The sequence below is a fragment of the Sceloporus undulatus genome, chromosome 2 (assembly GCF_019175285.1).
Source record: "Sceloporus undulatus isolate JIND9_A2432 ecotype Alabama chromosome 2, SceUnd_v1.1, whole genome shotgun sequence".
Taxonomy (NCBI): Eukaryota; Metazoa; Chordata; class Lepidosauria; order Squamata; family Phrynosomatidae; genus Sceloporus; species Sceloporus undulatus.
In genome coordinates this window covers 54,262,945-54,281,776 of record NC_056523.1, presented here as the reverse complement: position 1 = coordinate 54,281,776, position 18,832 = coordinate 54,262,945, and the positions used below count along the sequence as shown (strand labels likewise).

Genomic DNA, 18,832 nt, shown 5'->3' with positions numbered 1-18,832 from the left:
TTCCTTCGGCGAATTCCTCCAAATGACTGGTGGCTCAGTCAGTACAGTGCCCCAAATGCCCCTCATATCCCCGAAGGCTATCTGGGGGAATTCTGGGCAATTATTAAATTGTTGTATGACGTAGCCCTTCAAGCTCTTGGAGGAGAATGCTGCTCATCCAACTTTGACAGTTGCCTAACCCTGATCTACCCACTACAGCTATTTCTAGTCTATCAGATTGCTTTGCAGTTTCAACACATCTCCTTGCACTGAGGGCTCAACGAAGAACTAAGCACTGTTAGTGTGAAGTGTGCACTATGTGACCCTCCAAACATTGTTAGACAGTAACTCCCACATCCATGTCCTGAATAGTTAATGACAGAAATGACGCAAAGTTTTCTGTGGGTTTTTCAGGCTATTGGCCATGTTCTAGAAGATTTTCTTCCTGACGTTTCACCCAGCATCTGTGGTGGCATCTTCAGAAATGCTTGCCTGGAAAAGAGTGGGTATATATATATGCTGTGTGAGCTTGGGAATGCAGGAGTGATTTGCATGTTATGTTCTGTGCTGATGGCAGGCCTCAGTCTGGGAGGCTAATGCAAAAGAGGATTAATGTCTGCTATTGTGATCATTATCTGCTGAGAAAGCCCCTGACTACTCTGAGTGGTTTCCCATTTGCATTTGCTGAGTCCTTATTTTGCTATTCCTCAGGACTGGTAACCAAATTTTGTTCACTTTAAGGGTTTCTTCTTTCCGGTTGAAATTATCCAGGTGTTTGTGGATTTCAATGGCTTCCCTGTGCATCCTGACATGGTAGTGGTTGGCATGGTCCAGGATTTCAGTGTTTTCAAACAGTATTTTATGCTCAGAATGGTTTGTGGCATGTTCTGCTACTGCTGATTTTTCTGGCTGGCCCAGTCTGCAGTGTCTCTCATGTTCCTTGATTCTTGTTTGCACACTGCATTTGGTGGTCCCTATGTAGACCTGTCCGCAGCTGCATGGTATGTGGTAAGGACTCAGCAAATGTAAATGGGAAACCACTCAGAGTCAGGGGCTTTCCTAACAGATAGTGATCACCAATTAGCAGACATTAATCCTCTTTTGCATTAGCCTCCCAGCCTGAGGCCTACCATCAGCACAGAACAATACACATGCAAATCACTCCTGCATTCCCAGGCTCACACAGTGTGTGTGTGTGCGTGCGTGTGTATCCACTTTTTTTCCAGGCAAGCATTCTCTGAAGATGCCAGCCACAGATGCTGGCGAAACGTCAACAAGAAAATCTTCTAGAACATGGCCACATAGCCCGAAAAACCCACAAAACACTATGGATGCCGGCCATGAAAGCCTTCGACTTCACATTAGAAATGATGCAAGTTGCAGTTCAGACATTTCCCCATCCCTAGTTCAGGCAGGGATGGAGCAGACATTTCCTCAGCCCTGGTTTAGGGCCAAACTGTGCATCCCCTTCAGAGGTCAACCAGGCATAGGGTTCTGGTGGTACTCCTCACTGATCCCACTGAGGCATTTAACAAAAGGACCCAATCTATCCTGGCCACACAACTGCATTCCCACATACCTTCCGCATGCTCCTCATGACACTAAATTTCTGTGTGTCAATGAAACTCTCAAGCATAACCCTGATGGCCATGTTGACGTCATCTTCCACCACATAATCCCGCAGGTGAATGCGTGCATGGGCCTCAGCCATTCGGATCATGGACTCAATGTGACGCACTGTGATGGGGATACTTCCAGTTGCCTGCAGAAAGAGAAAAGGAATAGCCCAATTGCAAGATACTTTCCTTTCTTTGTTGGTTGTTTTCTTGACAAGATTTGTTCAGCAGAGGTTTGCCATTCCCTTCCCCTGAGGCTGAGAGAGTGTGACTTGCCCAGTAGGTTTCATGGCTGAGCTGGGAATCAAACTCTGGTCTCCAGAGTTGTCGTCCAACACTTAAACCACTACACCATGCTGGCTCTTATTCTCTTTTCTATTTGCCTCCTATATTATGGGCACTTTTCAATTCTATGAACTGTAAAAACTTGGCAAAACCAAAGCAAAGCACTTTAAACCCACAGGCAGTGGAAAACAGGAAGACAGCTAATAAAGCGGATGAAGTATTCAAAATGGGTTAATGAAGTGATATTGTGCCACCTGCTGGCAAGAAGAAAGCAAGCAGAACTCTACTATCAGTTTACTGAACTGAGTTCTTAAACAGCACCTTCTTCCCTAAAAAAGCCCTATTAAATTCATGGGGTCACCAAGTCAACAGGCAACTTAAAGGCACAGGCATGTGCATGCACACATGGACACACACAAGATCCAAACTGAAACCTTCAACGTCCTACTGGTTCACTGATAGGGGCAGCAGTTCAGCTTCTGGCACGCATACAGTTCTAAGATTCAGCTCCCAGTATTATCAGGTAAGACAGCATCAAAGCACCCCTACTTGTCTATGTCTTACTGTATATACTCAACTCCACGTTGACTTCATGAATAAATTGATATAAAAAGGAGAGGTGACTGTACTTAACACTGACCCATGGATAAGCTTACTCAGGTTTTTTTGGTCAAAGTTCTGACTAAAATTTCTAGACTTATACATGAATATATACAGTACTTCCTATTGTTGAATGCTTACCATGGATTCTTTCCTTAGTTCACTATACATTCTGGCCACTTTGTCCTGATCCATCTGGTTGAGTTTGGGGTGGACTTTTTCCTTTGCATAGATAATGTACTTCTTCAGGATCTCCTGTGGAATGGGTTCTACACCATAGGTATTTGGGAGAATAATCTCTTGAGAGTCCCCATTCACAACATCCTTGTTGTTGGGATGATGCTTGATGTGGCTGCTAACCACAAACCGAGCCAGCATCTCATCCTGCAAAATAGTATTGGAGAGGGAATGCGTGTTCAGATCATGGCATTTACCAAGTAGTAATCTCAGAGATAAATTCATAACTGAACCAAACCAGGCAACTCATAAGGCAGAAGGAAAGTGAGCAACACAGCCCCAGTCTGAAAATATACAAAGACTTTGCCAGGCTGGGCTGTCTTCTAAGTAGCCACATTTATCTGTGGGGCACTGGACAGATCCCAGAAGCTAAGAATGTGCATGTCAAGATTCAGCTTCTCTCATCCATCTTCTTGCTACACTAACACTGCAAGGAGGTAGGTCCCTATGTCTTCACTCTTTATTCTCCTGAAAGGCAGATGTGTAAAGTTCATACCTGAACAGGATCCACAGTGTCCCTGACCACACAGAGGATATCGAATCGAGATATGATGGGCTCAGTGAGATCAACATTTTCTGAGAAAGTCAAAGATGGGTCATAGCGGCCACCTAGGACAAGTAAAGAAACCAGTTCAGACACAGAAGCTCAATGTAAGCTTTGGGAAACAGACAGCACTCTCCTCTTTCTCCTCTGGCCCTGTTCTAATCTTTTGTTTCATTGCTTACAGCACAGATTTTTGTTCTCCCATTGTTTTCAGAGATGTGCTAACAACACAGAGAATACAAGATGTTGCCAAACAGGAAGGAGGAATCTCTGGCTCTCTCGATGTTGTGGACTTCAGGTTCCAGGAGCCTCTCCCAGGATAATTAACAGGAAGGGATTTTGGGAAATGGGTGTGCAAAACATTTGAAGAGCCACAGGTTCCCCACCCATATAAAATAATCCATGTGAGGCAGTTTCACTCACTACCAAACAGGAGGAGCTTCTCACTCCCACAGCCCCTCAGTGCCATACCTATGGGGTTGGCAGCAGCAATAACAGTGCAGCGAGCTTGCAGAGATGTGACAATGCCGGCCTTTGAGATGGAGATGCTCTGCTGCTCCATAGCTTCATGGATGCTGGTCCTGTCCTGATCGGTCATCTGAGGAATCAATAAGATATTCAAACTCTGGCTGGCTGATGTATGCAACTGATAAGACAGGGTCTGAGAGACACAGATTTCAAGGCAACTCAGAACCTTAGCACCTCTCTACAAGGGAGGAACCTTTTACAGTCTGAGTCCAATCACAAAGACTGTAGTGCCCAACAGAAGTCTGCCCCAGTTCTGAGATCCACAGGGGAAGGTTTTCATTCAGTCCTACCATGCACAAATCAGCTTCCTGGCTGAAGCACCTGCTGGGAAATTTTATCTGGCTTTTTAGCAAGCAAGCCAGTGATGTCCAGGCAGGAGTCATGGCTACCCAAGGATGTTACCTAAACCAGCAAGGAGGAATGGCTGGCAGGGGGAAGATCTGTTCCAAACCAGCTATGCTGCCCAAGAAAATTCCTGCCCCAGAATGTTAATGAATTATGTTATCCAACACCTCTGATCCACAAATTGTGATATTTCTACCACTGTGGTGAAGTCTGGACCTAGGCTGTGTAAGGCTTTATAGGTCATGACTAGCACTTTGAATTGTGTTCAGAAATGAACTGGTAGCCAGTGAAGCTGTTTCAATACAGGTGTTATACATTCCCTGTAACTAGCTCTGGTCAGCATTCTAGCTGCGGCATTTTAGACTTGCTGAAGTTTCCGAACAGTTTCCAAAGGCTTCATGCACAAAATTATTTAAAATTATTGTATAAAATTACCTTCAGACTATGTGTATAAGGTGTATATGAAATATACATGAATTTGGGTCTCATTTCCAAGATATAACATTATTATGTATGTATACGCAAATATAAGTATTCCAAAATGTAAAAAAATCTGAAATCCAAAACACTTCTAGGAGTTTAGCACACAGCTAAAAAAAGCAACTTACCACTACTGAATTCAATTCTAATTCGGGATGTATCCTGATATTATCACACACATTTTGCTGTTGACTAAGTGAATCCTGGGTCCCGGCTTTGCAAATCAGTCGACTGAGTTAAGATTCTAGCCAGAAGTTACCTGGGATTCACCTGTCTGGTGGTATCAGTGGTAAAAAGTGTGTGATAATATCAGGATGTATCTTGAATTAGAATTGATTTTGGCAGTGGTAAGTTTCTTTTTTTAGCTGTGTGCTCAACTCCCTAGTCCCAATCATTATGGATAAGGGAGATTCAACGTGTATTAGCACGAGGAGATGGCCTCAAGTCCAACCATTCCTTCACTTTGCCTTCCCAACTGCCAGTTTCATAGGCCCTGCCTTGAACAGTCCACAGCTGACATATGCTTTGGTCCTTAGATCAAACCCTGGCATTTGCTCAGAAGGATGCTCACCTTGTCAAATTCATCTATCAAGCAGACTCCCCTGTCTGCCAGCACCAGGGCTCCTGCCTCTAGGGTCCATTCCTTGCTGACGGGATGCCTCTGCACATAGGCAGTCAGGCCAACAGCAGAAGCCCCCTGACCAGTGGTGAAGATGGCTCTGCTGGATACTTTCTCCACATACTTGAGGAACTGAGACTTGGCTGTTCCAGGATCTCCACAAAGCAAGACGTTGATGTCACCACGGACCTTGTGTTTTCCTCCTAGGACATTTCAATAATTTTCTTAAGTGAATGAAACTATACCCAGTGTAGTGAACTATTTGGAGCAGAACTTGGTAAAGTCCTCTCAACTGCAACTTCACTAATCCTCTTGCGAAAGGAACAATAATTTTCTGAAAGTGAGATGTTAACAGTAAAAAAAGAATTGCCGACATACTGAGTTGCTGTCGCCCCATCCCACTTAAGAGCCAAAGAATCTTCTCTCTGGGTGTGCTAACACTGAGCAATTAGTTCAACAGATTCCATGTGGGAAAAAGAACCAGCAACTAATCAGTTGGCTTGCTCATTCACATAGACAGAATTTGCAACAAAACTCTATAAATTTCAGAACAGACTCATATTTTGCAAGACATGGGAAGTGGCAGAAGCTGGCTGAATTCTAGTTAAACCCAATTCAAAATGGTAAATAACACATTTCTCCTCATTATGGTATACCAAATGTATGAAAATGCAGAGTATGGTCTTTCATTTCTTCAAAACTACACTTCTTCAGTATAATGTACTCTTGAGATCTAGAGATTTCCTCTCTACAGCAGCTAAGAGAATTCATGTAAAAGTAATATAGATGATACTCCTCTTGAATTTAGCACTACAATCTACCTGGATTTTTGGGTTCTCCCCCAAACAAGGCTAGGGCCAAGCCTCGTTTGATGTCTTCATGTCCGTAGATTGATGGAGCAATGCTGGCAAAGATCTGAAAGCAAAAGCAGAGTTCTCAGAAGCTAATTATTGGTACCAAACAGTATGTGTGTGAATGAATGTGTATGTGTGGATGAGAGAAACAGCACTGAGAAACAATAATGGATAGTTGCTCAGAAGCCTCTAAAGATCAGTCCCTGTTTCACCTGCCAAGCAATATTAGTCCTATGCATGGGAAGGGTAAACAGCATGTGTGTTAACTCCAATGTGTACAAGAGATATCACCAGATATTAAATTGCATTTAAAATGCTAAAGAAAATAAAATAGATGGCTATGTCTCACATTAAAAGAACAATGAAGTACATTGCATGCAAATCGGTCTAACAAGTCTATTCTATAACTAAGTGGTCACCATTCGGAATATACCCCCCTCTGGTAGCCTATGCCTATTTGAATCACAGCTCAGTTCTATGCAGGTCATTTAAGTTTTAAATACAGTACACAATGTAACCAACATAAGAGGCTTGCAGGCTGGATGCCTGAACCAGAGAATCCACATATTCCATGAATAAATGCTGGTGGAAGAAAGGGAGTGACAAGAAATATCCCCAAAGAACATGTTATCCTCTAGAACAGGGTAGGAATCATGCAACTTTCCAGATGCTGTTGCACTGTAACTCCGATTATCCCTCCCTTATTGCTTATGCTGGCTGGAAGCTGCAACCCAACAACTGGAGGGCCACATGTTCCCCACCTCTGCTTTAGAAACCATTCCTATTCAGAAGCAAGATATTGATCACATGGAAAATTCTGTCTAGTACAGTGGTGCCTTGGGTTACGAAATTAATTCGTTCCGCCGCGGCGTTCGTAACCCGATGCATTTTGCAAGCCGAAAAAGGCTTTTCCAAAGCGCGGCTAGCGGTCGCGTTTGAATTTCGCGCCGAAAAAAATTTCGTAACCCGAAAAAACCTTCGTATCCCGGAACAGTTTTTTTCAATGGAGCTTTTTCGTATCCCGGAAATTTCGTAACGCGGCGCATTCGTATCCCGGGGTACCACTGTAATCTTGCACTGTTTAATGCATGCCATATCTTCTTTCCCTCTTAGATTCTCAACTCACTTTCTCTCCAATCTGCTCATCCTTGGATAGGCCTACAATCACCTTCATGTCTTCATCTGTGAGTTCCCCAACAGCAACCTTGTTATCTTTTTTGGCAATGTGGTTGGCCAGGATTACTGTAGCAAACACTGGAAAACCATTGGCTGTGTTTAAAGAACCATCATAATTATTATGGTATATCCCAGTTAGCTCCTGAAAGGCACAAAAAAGGAATATTATTTATTCAGTCATCAGAACAATTCTGTGTAATTCAGAGAGGAAGACAGGATAATCAGTCAGTTTTTGTAGATGCATGAATTTGAATTGACTCTGTTGTGGCATGCACATTACTTCTGGAACAAAGCTGTGTACTGTATTCAACACTCTCTATAATGGTAGTTAAGAATCTGCAGCAACTTTCTTTGAGTTGTGTGAGCATCACTGTTTGGTGAAAAAAATCATTTTAGGATAATGAGGATAGAAAGAATAAAATCAAATCTATGGCGGGATATAGACTGCCGCTTTGCGGCGGTCTCTCACCGGTGCCATTTGCTCTGCGAGGGAGCCGCAGCAGCCAAACCGCGCGGAGCAAAAAGAAGCTCCATTTTGGAGCTTCTTTTTGCGGCGCCTTTATGACATCGCGAGGTGCCGCTGGCGCATTCGCGACGTCATAGGCGTCGCAACATGTCTGGACGCTATGTGTCCAGTACGTAAACATGGCGGCCCCCATGTGGAAGGGGCGCCGCCATGTTGTACGTATTCTATACGTACTAGGGTTAGGGGGTGCGGAAGCACCGCCCCTTCCTAACCCTAGTACGTATAGAATACATACTATATGGCGGTCTATATCCCACCAATGTGGCATTCAGGACACTTTCATAAACTCTACTGTTTCTAGTGATAAAAAATCCTTATAAATAGTACAGCTGAAACCGTTCTACTAACAGCATTAATGAACAGAGTTAACAGCTGACATCTGCCAAAATTGTGAAGTTGGGGAGCTAGGCAGGAAAAAAAATTGATACAAAAAAAAAGGTAGTTTTAATTTTGTGCACATTCTGCAAGTGCGCAATGCTGCCCTGTGACGCCATTGGGACAGATTTCCAAAAACTGTCTGGTGTATTCTTCTTTCACAGCCAGTACTGTTCTTCTCAAGATAAGAACTTTCTTCTCAGTTTCTAATGACAGGACTACATTTGTAAGATGCTATGAATGCCATCATCTCTCTGGACCTCTCTTTCTGACATGGGACTTACAATCTCATCCCCTGGCTTGCAGCTGTCAACCAGGTCAGCAAGTAAAATGGCATCTTTTGAGCGAGGGAGCCGTCCAGCTGCCACCTTCCCAGGGCTTTCTTGGATTTTGATACGCTGGTAATTCTGGTACACTGTCTGTGGGAAAATCAATTTGCATTACTGAAAGGTTAAAAACAACAGCAGAACCAAGTGGCTTGGATTTGCACAGAATTAGCCTCTGGCTTTGCAAAAGAAAAAAAAAACCACAAAAAAACAAACCCAAAATAACTTCAAGCCTTGACACCAAATTCCACAATATTCACAGCTGACATTAAAGGATGCTACCAAATGAAAGAAGGCTTTGCCAGTAAGCATCTCTACTGTGGAAGAGGTTTATGAACGGGGCAGGAAACTTGTAATCCTCACCAGATGTTATTGAACCATAACTTCCATTGTTATTCACTACTGGTTAGGGCTGATGTTTGGGTCCAACAACATCAGGAATACCATACCTTTCCTATCCCTGCTTGTAAAGGAAACAAATGGTACAAAGTTTTTTGTGGGTTTTTGGGGCTATGTAGCCATGTTCTAGAAGAGTTTATTCCTGACGTTTTGCCAGCATCTGTGGCTGGCATCTTCAAATGGTACAAAGATTTTCCATTTTGAACCTTGGCTCTGAAAGTTATTTAAAAGTGTCTAATTATGTAACATCATGCCATCTTATGACTTCAATCAAGAACAGGCTACTTGTTCTTGTATTCACATAATGAACTTTTAGAAGACTAGTATATGGCTGCAAACTAACAATAGCAGGGCAGCCTGGAATCTAGGAAACATATCATATGCATCTTCATAGGTAAGAACCGACATCTCTGTGAAATGTCTATGCATAGCAAACAACCACACCCCCAAACCACCAGCACCACTGTAAGGGCCACAAGCACTTTTTTTAACTTTTAATGATAAGAATGCCAGCCTCCAAGGAATAGAGATATATGCTGCAAGTCCATGGAAATCCTCAGCAGAAAAGTGCAGTGCAACCTAATGTGCAAAAACATTAGAACAGGAAGCAGATTTTGGGGCACTTACCTCTTCCATGTTGATTTCAAAGGGGCCAGCAGACTGACACTCAGGGCAGGATCCTGGCTTTACTTCCTGATTTTGGGATTGTGCAAAAGGCCCCAAGATGAAACTACACTTGGTACAATTGTATTTGACCATGCTGAGTTGTGGAAGGACCCCTGTGCAGCTTGTGACAACCCCACTTGTCCGGATCAGCTGGTTCAAATGAAGCTGCCTAGGAGAAAAGGAAGAGAAGAAGGATAAAATGTGTTTCTGAGATGGAAACCTAACCAATACCATCTCCTGTGGGTGGTCACAGCATCCAAGGATGTTGTATGGGGACTGCAAGAATGTGCATTCAGAAAGGCGCAAGGCCTGAGAAATTACTGTTTTGAGAAAATACAGTACTTTTGTTTTTCATAACAGCTCCTAATGGATCAAGATGAAGCCATCAGCATCCTGCTATCCAAGATGGAGAAGGGCAATACTTCAACCCCTGTGTATCCCTCCCCCCAAAACAGGGGGCAAATCACACATCCTCTAGAGCAGTGATGTCCAAACTCTGGCCCTCCAGGTGTTTTAGACTTTATCTCCCAGAAGCCCCAGCCACTTTGGCCAATAGTGTGGGATTCTGTGAGCTGAAATTCAAAATAGCTGGAGGGCCAGAGTTTGGACATCATTTCTCTAGTCTAGAGCCTTTTGGAAAAAGAAGCCAATGGGGGGCTCTGCGACCCCAAAAGTGACCTTGAGGACTGCATGTGGACCAAATGATTCCACTCCTGCACTAGAAGATCTGGCTCAACAATGCATGGTAGGTTCACATGAAAGCTCTCTTCAAGTCTTCCCTCTACTGGGGGGGGATGGATTGCTATTTAGCAGCACAGCAATTACAATTACATTTTGGGAAAACAACAACAAATGAATTGTAATTTTTTGGAAGCAGAAATCCAAAACATCCTTCTTTCATTGTAAATCTTGAAATCACTATGTTTTCTTAATAACTTAATAACTATGTTAAAACTTAATAACTATGTTACAAATGGAGTGTTAATTTGGGTGCTACAGAGAAAAGATTTTGTTGGGAAAGGCTGTGCACTCAGTTTGGCTCCTCAGTTTTTCTCTCATTACTGAATGTATACTAATTTCACAGACCATGACAAGCACCTATTTCCAAGTCTGGTCATATACATACTAGCCAACTACAGTTCATTCAAGAGTGCATGCACTAAAGACTGCTGTCTGTTACCAAAACCAAACTGTCTCCTCACCTGAGGGATCGTAATTCCTCCACCAGAGGCAGATGTGAGATGCGTACATGGATTTCTTGAGCAATCCGGTCATATTTGGGGTACATAGCCAGCACCACTTCCTTGGCTGCTTCATCAAAGATTTTCAACATTTCAGCTGGGGCTTCTGGAAGGAAATAGGCAAGGACATGTTCCCGTGCAGCCAGGTCTTCATAATTCACCACCAGGCTCTCTCTGTTTTCTGCCAAAACAAAATAAGTACTTAAGTTCTTCCAACCCACTGGTAAAGAACAAAACTGCAAACCTATATAGTTTTAACTGGAAACACATCTCAATGAACTGAAATGAATTCTGCATAAACATATGAAGGAATGCACTGTAAATCTGCTACATATTAAACAACAATGTTTATCTGCTTATTACTGAGTTAATGTGTAGCATATCACTTGACAGCAACATTAGGTATATAATCTATTCTGAATATCAGGTATAACATTTTCCATTGCTGACTGACAATGCTGAAATTTAAATCTATCACAGTTGGTTATTTAAAACACAATGTAGTCTTTAATAAAAAAAAAATAACATATAAGAGCACATTTTGAACCAAAAACTAGTCTATATTTTCCATTTTTCTTACATGGTGTGTCAAACTGTATTTTGTTACACAACTAAATTTTAAAAGTCCAGTGTAAGCATTTAGATGATATGAAACACAGATGCTTATCATAAAATAAATTATACTGCCTTAAAAAACATCAGCACAAGCCCTACTCTATAGCTAGCACATACAATTCTAAGCCTTTTTTTCTGAAACAGTAATCCTCCACTAAATTCATATACCAGGGAAGGAATCTCCAATGTTTCTAGGCTGGTAGGATCATTTGGAATTTTAAAGAGTTTCATAAGAGCTCTCACAAAATGGCTGTCATGGAGGGCATAGTCATATGGTTAGCATTCAATTCCCAGAAGGCAAATAGATGAAGCTGAAAGAAAAGTTACTGACATTAAGAATCTGAATACGTGCCAAGATACAAAGGCACAGTTAAACAGTATGTTTTTATCTATCAGATTGATTCACAAAAGGCAAATTGATGAAATTCAGTGACAAGTAACTTGACTGAGGAACTTACTATAATGCAGAGATTGGGTCTGAGCCCCAAACAAAAATCATGTTCTGAGGGGAAAAGTTGCATAGAAAGCAAATTGGTGGTGTTTAAAAAAGCACATAGACGCACATCCCTGGTCTGTCAGGATGTCCTGGGCTTGAAAGAGATGTGCCTGTTCACATAAAAACATTGCAAAACTAGTGCTCTGCTAAAACAGCGATCGGCCAGAGAAGTGTGTTCCTTTCTAACATACTTTCCCCACATTCTCTCAGAGTTGTACCTTTGCACATGTCACTGATCCTCTCTTTGAAGACATTGTGACCATGCTCATCCACATGAGTCTTCAGGAAATTCTTGAAGCGGTGGTAGATCTCAAGCCGAGGAGCTGCCATAGACACCCACTCCCTCACTGAGTGTCCCTTCATATCTTCCAGATTCTCAATGCTCTCAATCATGTCTTCATCCTCATCCTCCATGCCATCTGCAGCACGTTCAGCCAGGCGCCTCTTCCGCAAGGGACGATCCTCATCTTCATCATCACTCTCTAGTTGTCGATGAAGAAGAGGGGATGTTCAAAAGAGACAGATAAGACAGCATAATCAATGGAGCTGTTGACAATACCAAACTAATGTTGCCTTCATAAGGCGTATTAGATACATTGTTTCAAGCAGATCACCAACTCATGCTTTTCATTGACTACTGCATTTCTTATATCATTAAGTGAAGCAATGCAGTAACCAACTGTGTTGCAACTTCTAGTTCAAAATATTCATGGGCTTAAATTTCATTACTTAACTATAAAATGGGACATACAAAAAGTGCTGGATGGCCATCTGTCGGGGATGCTTTGATCTGGATTTCCTGCCTGGCAGGGGGCTGGACTGGATGGCCCTTCCGGTCTCTTCCAGCTCTATGATTCTATGCTAACTTCTATATAATTTACCTGGACATCCCACAATATGGCTTACAACTAGTGGTTATTTTAATTGTCATTTTATTATTCACAGAGAGTGCTGCTGACCAACAGGCTATAAATATCATTAAAAAATATGTATTTATCCATGTGTGATATATAGCTATCCATCCAAAAGAAGTCTGTTTCAAAAACATACCATAGAGCAGACCACTCCTCATCCGGTCCAGGCCACGCCCCAGCTCACGGTCCCTCTGCCTCATTGCCCTCTCTGCTGCCTCCCTTTGGCTAGCTGTTAGCTCCTCCAGGTCTTCATCCTCCATGGCCAGACCTTCAGGTTCATAGACATCCAGCTCTGGAATAGGGCGGTAGTCCCTATACACCACACAGAGAGCTTAGAATAGTTACTTTTAAACATGTTACTCTTTAGTGATGTTACATTTGCTTTGAAGCTCTGACCATATGTAATTCACTGCAGAGTGTGAATAAATCTGAACACACCACTTATTTTGCAGGGCTGAAACTTTGCAGTCATCCTACTCTAGACCCACCAGATGTAGGACAATATCACAATACACTGTTATAGTGCTATTATTCCACTTTTATTTGCTATGGCTGCCTCCGGGATTTGTAGTTTAGAGTGGGGCATTTAGAATTCTCAGCTGGAGAGCTTTTAAGCCTAACTAAACTACTGTACAAATTTCCAGAATTTCACAGGAGGCAGCCATAGCAGCTAAAATGAAATAAAAGCACTATAACAGTGTAGTGTGATATGTGGGAACTTCCCTTGCACACAAACGCCAGTGTACATACAGACAGTTGATACAAGTGTGCAGTTTGTTCCTACACAACATGCCCACCATATGTTTTCTGTACCTTTGCCTCATGTCAGTAAAGTGTTTAGAAGTAATAATGTAAGACAGAGAAAAATGAAACTCACCAAGATAAATGTTGTGATGGAAGGAGTAGAATGTAAGCAATCTTGCTCCCGCACCACATCTAACTGATCACTGTGTTGGAACTGGCTCTAAGAATACCAGCATATGTCTGATCCTTGGATAAGTGTGTAGAATATTGTAAGTGAAGCCTCCTGCATGTAATGCTGACATTTCTTTAATGTAACAGCCTCAGCATATGTGGTGCACTACAGTATTAAAAAACATACATAACCCAGTCCTAATAAAAACCTTACTTTAGAATAAACAGATAGTGGAGTGAGCAAAGCATCTAAGCAATCAAAATAATTAAAACAGAACACAGATTCTGAGTTTATGATATTCTCAAAAGGTAATTTCACAAGTAAGGAGAAAAAAGATGCATAAACTGGATAGATATGCTGACAGACAACAGCTCAAGAAAGTCACCCAAGAAGAGAAATCCAATTTTTACATATAGGCTGCCACTGAGGGATGCACATCTGGACACATCAGTATCATGATGTTCCATCTGTCAAAGCTGGATGGAAGCATATTTTGATGCACATGGAGATGTACATCTGCATTCAGGGCTGTTGGGTATTGTGTGTGACTAGCTACCCATAACTGTAGCTGAAAGAGTGAGTGGAGGCAACAGCAGAAACATAAGAGCCATAATAAACAGAACAAATGTTCATTAAGTCTACCAAACCATCTTTCACAGAATCCAATCAGATAGCTATGAGAAGCCTTTAAACAGGATTCAAAAGTTACAGCAAGCTCCCAATCACATACTTCAGCAACAGGCATTCAGAGGTATATTGCCTTTGACACAAGAATTAACATACATAACCATCATGACCAAGACATTTGTAGCTACTGATAACTTTACGAGGAAATAATATTAGAATGGGAATGCCAATTCTTAAATTTATTCCCAGCAATACATCCTGATGAAGTAAGATGCAGCCTCCATAACATCTGACCTTTAAAAAAAAACACCTTATTTAATTGTAGGCAAAAGAACAAAACCAGATACAGAATATTTGTATCTTACGAGTGCATGGTTTTATAGATGTCCTATTTTCAGCCATGTTGAAGTACTAAAGCATCACCCACATTTTCCCTCCTGCCCTGAAAAAGAGACCCCAATAAGGGTCCAGATATTACAAGCAGTGTAAGCCTCCCACCTTTCCATCCCTTCTCCAATCAGCTCCTCTCCATCTTCCTCCTCTTCATCAGGGAGCCCCTCGGTCCCCAAGAGTCCTTCAGATTCATCCTCAAAGGGGGGCAGATCTCTCCCAGGGCTGGAGGTCAAGGCATCTCCTCGCCGAGAGCTGGGGTGGGGGCTGGTGGCCACATTGGACTCTGAGGACTCCTAAAGAAACACAAAGTGCCAACTTTAAATGTTACCATGGGTTGAGAATCTCTTACCTTTTACCTACTAGCTTTTCCTTTTACAGTGGATCCTCCACATTTGCTGGGGTTAGGGGCACAGGGCCCTCGTGAAAGTGGAAAAAAAATACAAATAAAAAAACACTTTATTTTACACTGGAGAGAACACCTCTCTAGGAATCTCCAGGTCCTCCAGGGCAATTCTATGGTCAAGATCTGCCAGACGTTGACCATAAAATTGCACCGGAGGACCTACAAATGCCTGGAGAAGTTTTCTCTTCAGGGTTGTCAGCATGACTTTTGCCAGAAACTGGCAATAGAGTCACACTGGAGGACCTAGAGATTCCCAGAGAGAACATATTAATCAAATCCGCAAAATCAAATCTGCAAATGTGGAGGGCCGACTGTATTTGCATTTACAACCTCAGTCTCCCTTATCCAGAAACCAAAATATACCAAAATCCAAATTTGTCTACATGGGTGACTGAGATATTGAAACTTTTGCTTTCTGATGATTCAGTGTACACTAACTTTGTCTCATGCACTAATTAAAACATATCATGCATAAAATTACCAAGATATGTATGTATATGCAAATACAGACATTCAAAAATACAAATAAATAAACAAATAAAATAAAAATCCTAAATCCAAAACACTTCTAGTTCCAAGTACTGCATTTCAGATAAGGGAGACTCAACATGAATTTTGTATTTAGACTCAGGTCCCATCTCCAAGATACTCCATTATGTATGTATATGCAAATACAGACATTGAAAAATGCAAATAAAAAAACTAAATAAATATCCAAAACACTTCTGGTTCCAAGTATTTCAGATAAAGGAGACTCAACCTGTACTTACTTTTCTCATTTACCTATTTTTAATATACAACTCACTGAGTGCAAAGAGAGAAAGCAGAGCCATTTTCAAACCTTCTAAGCTAGATAAGAAGTGCTGAAAGAGATGGACAAAGTGCTATAGAGAAAGAATGACACTCTGCGAGAAGAGCTAATGCATCCTTTTCAGCTGATATGTGTCAAATGCAAACAGGTTGGAGAAATGCTATTTTAGAGGCACAGAACAGCCCAAAGGTGCATTGGGCAAAACTCATTTTCCACACACAAGTTCTAGTAAAATGAAACTGTAGACTCTTTGTCAATGTGCTACGCACCCTTCCTCTAAGAGTTGCAGAAAGTTACTTTTGGGGACTATCCCAGGATGGCCATAGGTCCTATTGGCTTCACTCCAACATTGGAAAAGCTACTTTTGAATTACAAGCTCCCAGAATCCTCCAACCAATGTGGCTATTGGGAATTATAGTCCCAAAAGTTAGCCTTTCTCAGTACTGTCAATAAAGGGCAAAGCAAAATACTGCTGGCCTAGTCTCCAATGAAATAAATAAACATTAACAACAACAATAACAACATTGATTTATATCTCCAAAATGGCTTATAATTCAAAAGCACAGTACAATTAAAAACATACACAAGTGACCATTAAAATAGAATTAAACTATTATATTAAAACTGATCACTTGTTAAAAAAATAAAACACAATTTAAAAAGATGAAAGCACTTAAAAACCATAAACTTTAATAATAATAATAATAATAACAATAAAGTTTATTTATATTTCCTGCCTCTCCCAAGGATTATTCTTACACACTTGTATTTTGGAAATACTTCTTTTCTATGGCAGGGGTTCCCAATCTGGGGAACAAAAAAGGAATTTCAGAGGGTACCACAAAGGTCCAAAACACACTGTAGAAATAATCCAGTTTGAGACTGCTTTAACTGCCCTGGCTCAGTGCTAAGGAATCCTGGGATTTCTAGTTTACTGTGGCACCAGAACTCTAATGTCTCACAAAACCACAGGCCCCAGAATTGCCTAGCATTAAGCCAGGGCAGTTAAAGTGGTCTCAAACTGGACTATTTCTGCAGTGTGTTTCGGACCCTTGAGTGAAGTATCACAAGTCACCACTCAGCCAGCTGCCAGTGTGCCTCGACTGTGTTGCGCATAGACAGTAGCCTGACTGTTCATTTAATCAAAAGGAAAGCATTTTACATTTATAATAGTTTACCTTTATTTTCCTAATTGCTCAGTTTAGATTGGCCTTTTAAAATAAGTTAATTTCCCCCCCAGTTCTGTTTGTTCACCCGCAAAACATTAGAAATCCGACTTCTTCACCTTGAAATGTGATTAATAGTTTTGCAGGGGGTGCGAATATCAACCAACTGTTTCCTAAAGGCTGTGAGGCACAGAAAAGGTTGGGAACCACTGCTCTATGGAGTATTATTATTCAAACTCCAGCCTTGTGTTGCATCCCTGGAGCAGATTTACTTCTAGGAAGAAGGGTGATCAGATCAGGTCAAAGGTTGTCTATCCCATCCCAATCAGCCTCAGGCCCATGACTCTGGAGAGCAGGGTTCGAATCCTGGCTCAGCCATGGAAACCCAATGGGTGACCCACTTGGGCAAGTCACACTCTCTCAGCCTCAGAGGATGGCCATGGCAACAAAACAACAACAGCACTCTGAACAAATCTTGCCAAGGAAATAGCCCCATGCTAGGGTCACCATAAGTCAGAAACAACTTCAAGGCACACAAGGACCTGGGCAGGAAATGGAGGACAGGTCCTGGGAAAAGGAGGACCCCTAGTCACACTGAGCAAAGAGATGTCAGGACCACAAAGGAGGACAGCCAAAATGTAGAATCTTTGGGGGGGAGAAATGGAGGACATGACCAAATAAAACACTTCAAAGAGAGGTGGGTCCATGCTTGCTGCTTAGCCACGCTCAAAATGGAGGACATTTTGGGAACCTCTCCTGTTCAGGAGGTTGAAATGGAGGACAGGTCCTGGAAAAGGAGGGCACACTGAGTCCAGGGATGTCACAACCACAAAGGAGGACAACCGAAATAGAGGACCTTTGGGGGGAATGGAGGACATGACCAAATAAAAGCTCAAAACAACTTCCAAGAAATGTGGATCCATGCTGCTTAGCCACGCTCAAAATGGAGGGCATTTGGGAATCCCTGCTATGCAGGAGGCTGAAATGGAGGACAGGTCCTGGAAAAAGGAGGACGCCTGGTCACAATGGGCAAGGCAAGGCTGAAGGCCAGGAAAAGATGAGCAATTCCCCTCCCAGCTCCAGGAAGGCTCCCCAATCAACTCACCGCCATTTCGCTTCTCCTCCTTCTGTTTGGGATTCAGAGGGCTGAATTCCGCGGGAAAGGGGTCACGTGACCCAAAAAGCCCGCGAAAGCTCATGAATAATGAAGGAGCCCCTGATAAATATGCAGATAGCAGCCTTTCTTCTCCTGGAGCGCCGCCTGCTGGACGCGGATCAGAAAGAACTCTATTAAGAGTGTCCAAGCGTGGCGCAACTGGTTGGAGCACTGCACTGCGACTCTGGGGACCCGGGTTCGAGTCCCCCCGGGTGACTTTAATCAAGTCACACTCTCTCAGCCCCTTCAGGGGAAGGAGGCAATTTCCAAACCTCCTCTGGACAAATCTTGCCAAGAAAAACCCATTGTTGTTGTTGTTGTTGTTGTTGTTGTGTGCCTTCAAGTCCATGCAGGTTTCTTCAGAGGAGGTTTGCCATTGCCTTCCCCTGAGGCTGAGAGAGTGTGACTTGCCCAAGGTCACCAGTGGGTTTCCATGGCCATGCTGGGATTCCATTCCTGGTCTCCAGAGCTGTAGCCCAGCACTCAGGCCCCTGTGTCACAAGGGTTCTCAGTGACACTTTCGTTGTGTGCCCTTCAAG

At 42.4% G+C, this 18,832-nt stretch overlaps 1 protein-coding gene across 1 annotated transcript in view; it reads right to left on the bottom strand.

Moving 5' to 3' along the window:
- Window positions 1-18,315, bottom strand: part of MCM2 (minichromosome maintenance complex component 2) — a 27,079-nt gene extending 8,764 nt beyond the window's left edge. Inside the window, exons 1-14 of the mRNA XM_042455143.1 lie at window positions 18,243-18,315; window positions 14,863-15,050; window positions 12,958-13,133; window positions 12,126-12,389; window positions 10,758-10,977; window positions 9,517-9,724; window positions 8,449-8,583; window positions 7,214-7,405; window positions 6,055-6,148; window positions 5,186-5,436; window positions 3,733-3,859; window positions 3,214-3,326; window positions 2,622-2,864; window positions 1,559-1,741 (exon numbers count right to left, since the gene is read on the bottom strand). Of these exons, the coding sequence (XP_042311077.1) occupies window positions 1,559-1,741; window positions 2,622-2,864; window positions 3,214-3,326; window positions 3,733-3,859; window positions 5,186-5,436; window positions 6,055-6,148; window positions 7,214-7,405; window positions 8,449-8,583; window positions 9,517-9,724; window positions 10,758-10,977; window positions 12,126-12,389; window positions 12,958-13,133; window positions 14,863-15,050; window positions 18,243-18,248 (2,400 nt within the window). The 5' untranslated portion in view covers window positions 18,249-18,315. The remainder of the gene's footprint in view (window positions 1-1,558; window positions 1,742-2,621; window positions 2,865-3,213; window positions 3,327-3,732; window positions 3,860-5,185; window positions 5,437-6,054; window positions 6,149-7,213; window positions 7,406-8,448; window positions 8,584-9,516; window positions 9,725-10,757; window positions 10,978-12,125; window positions 12,390-12,957; window positions 13,134-14,862; window positions 15,051-18,242) is intronic.
- Window positions 18,316-18,832: the final 517 nt, after the last annotated feature.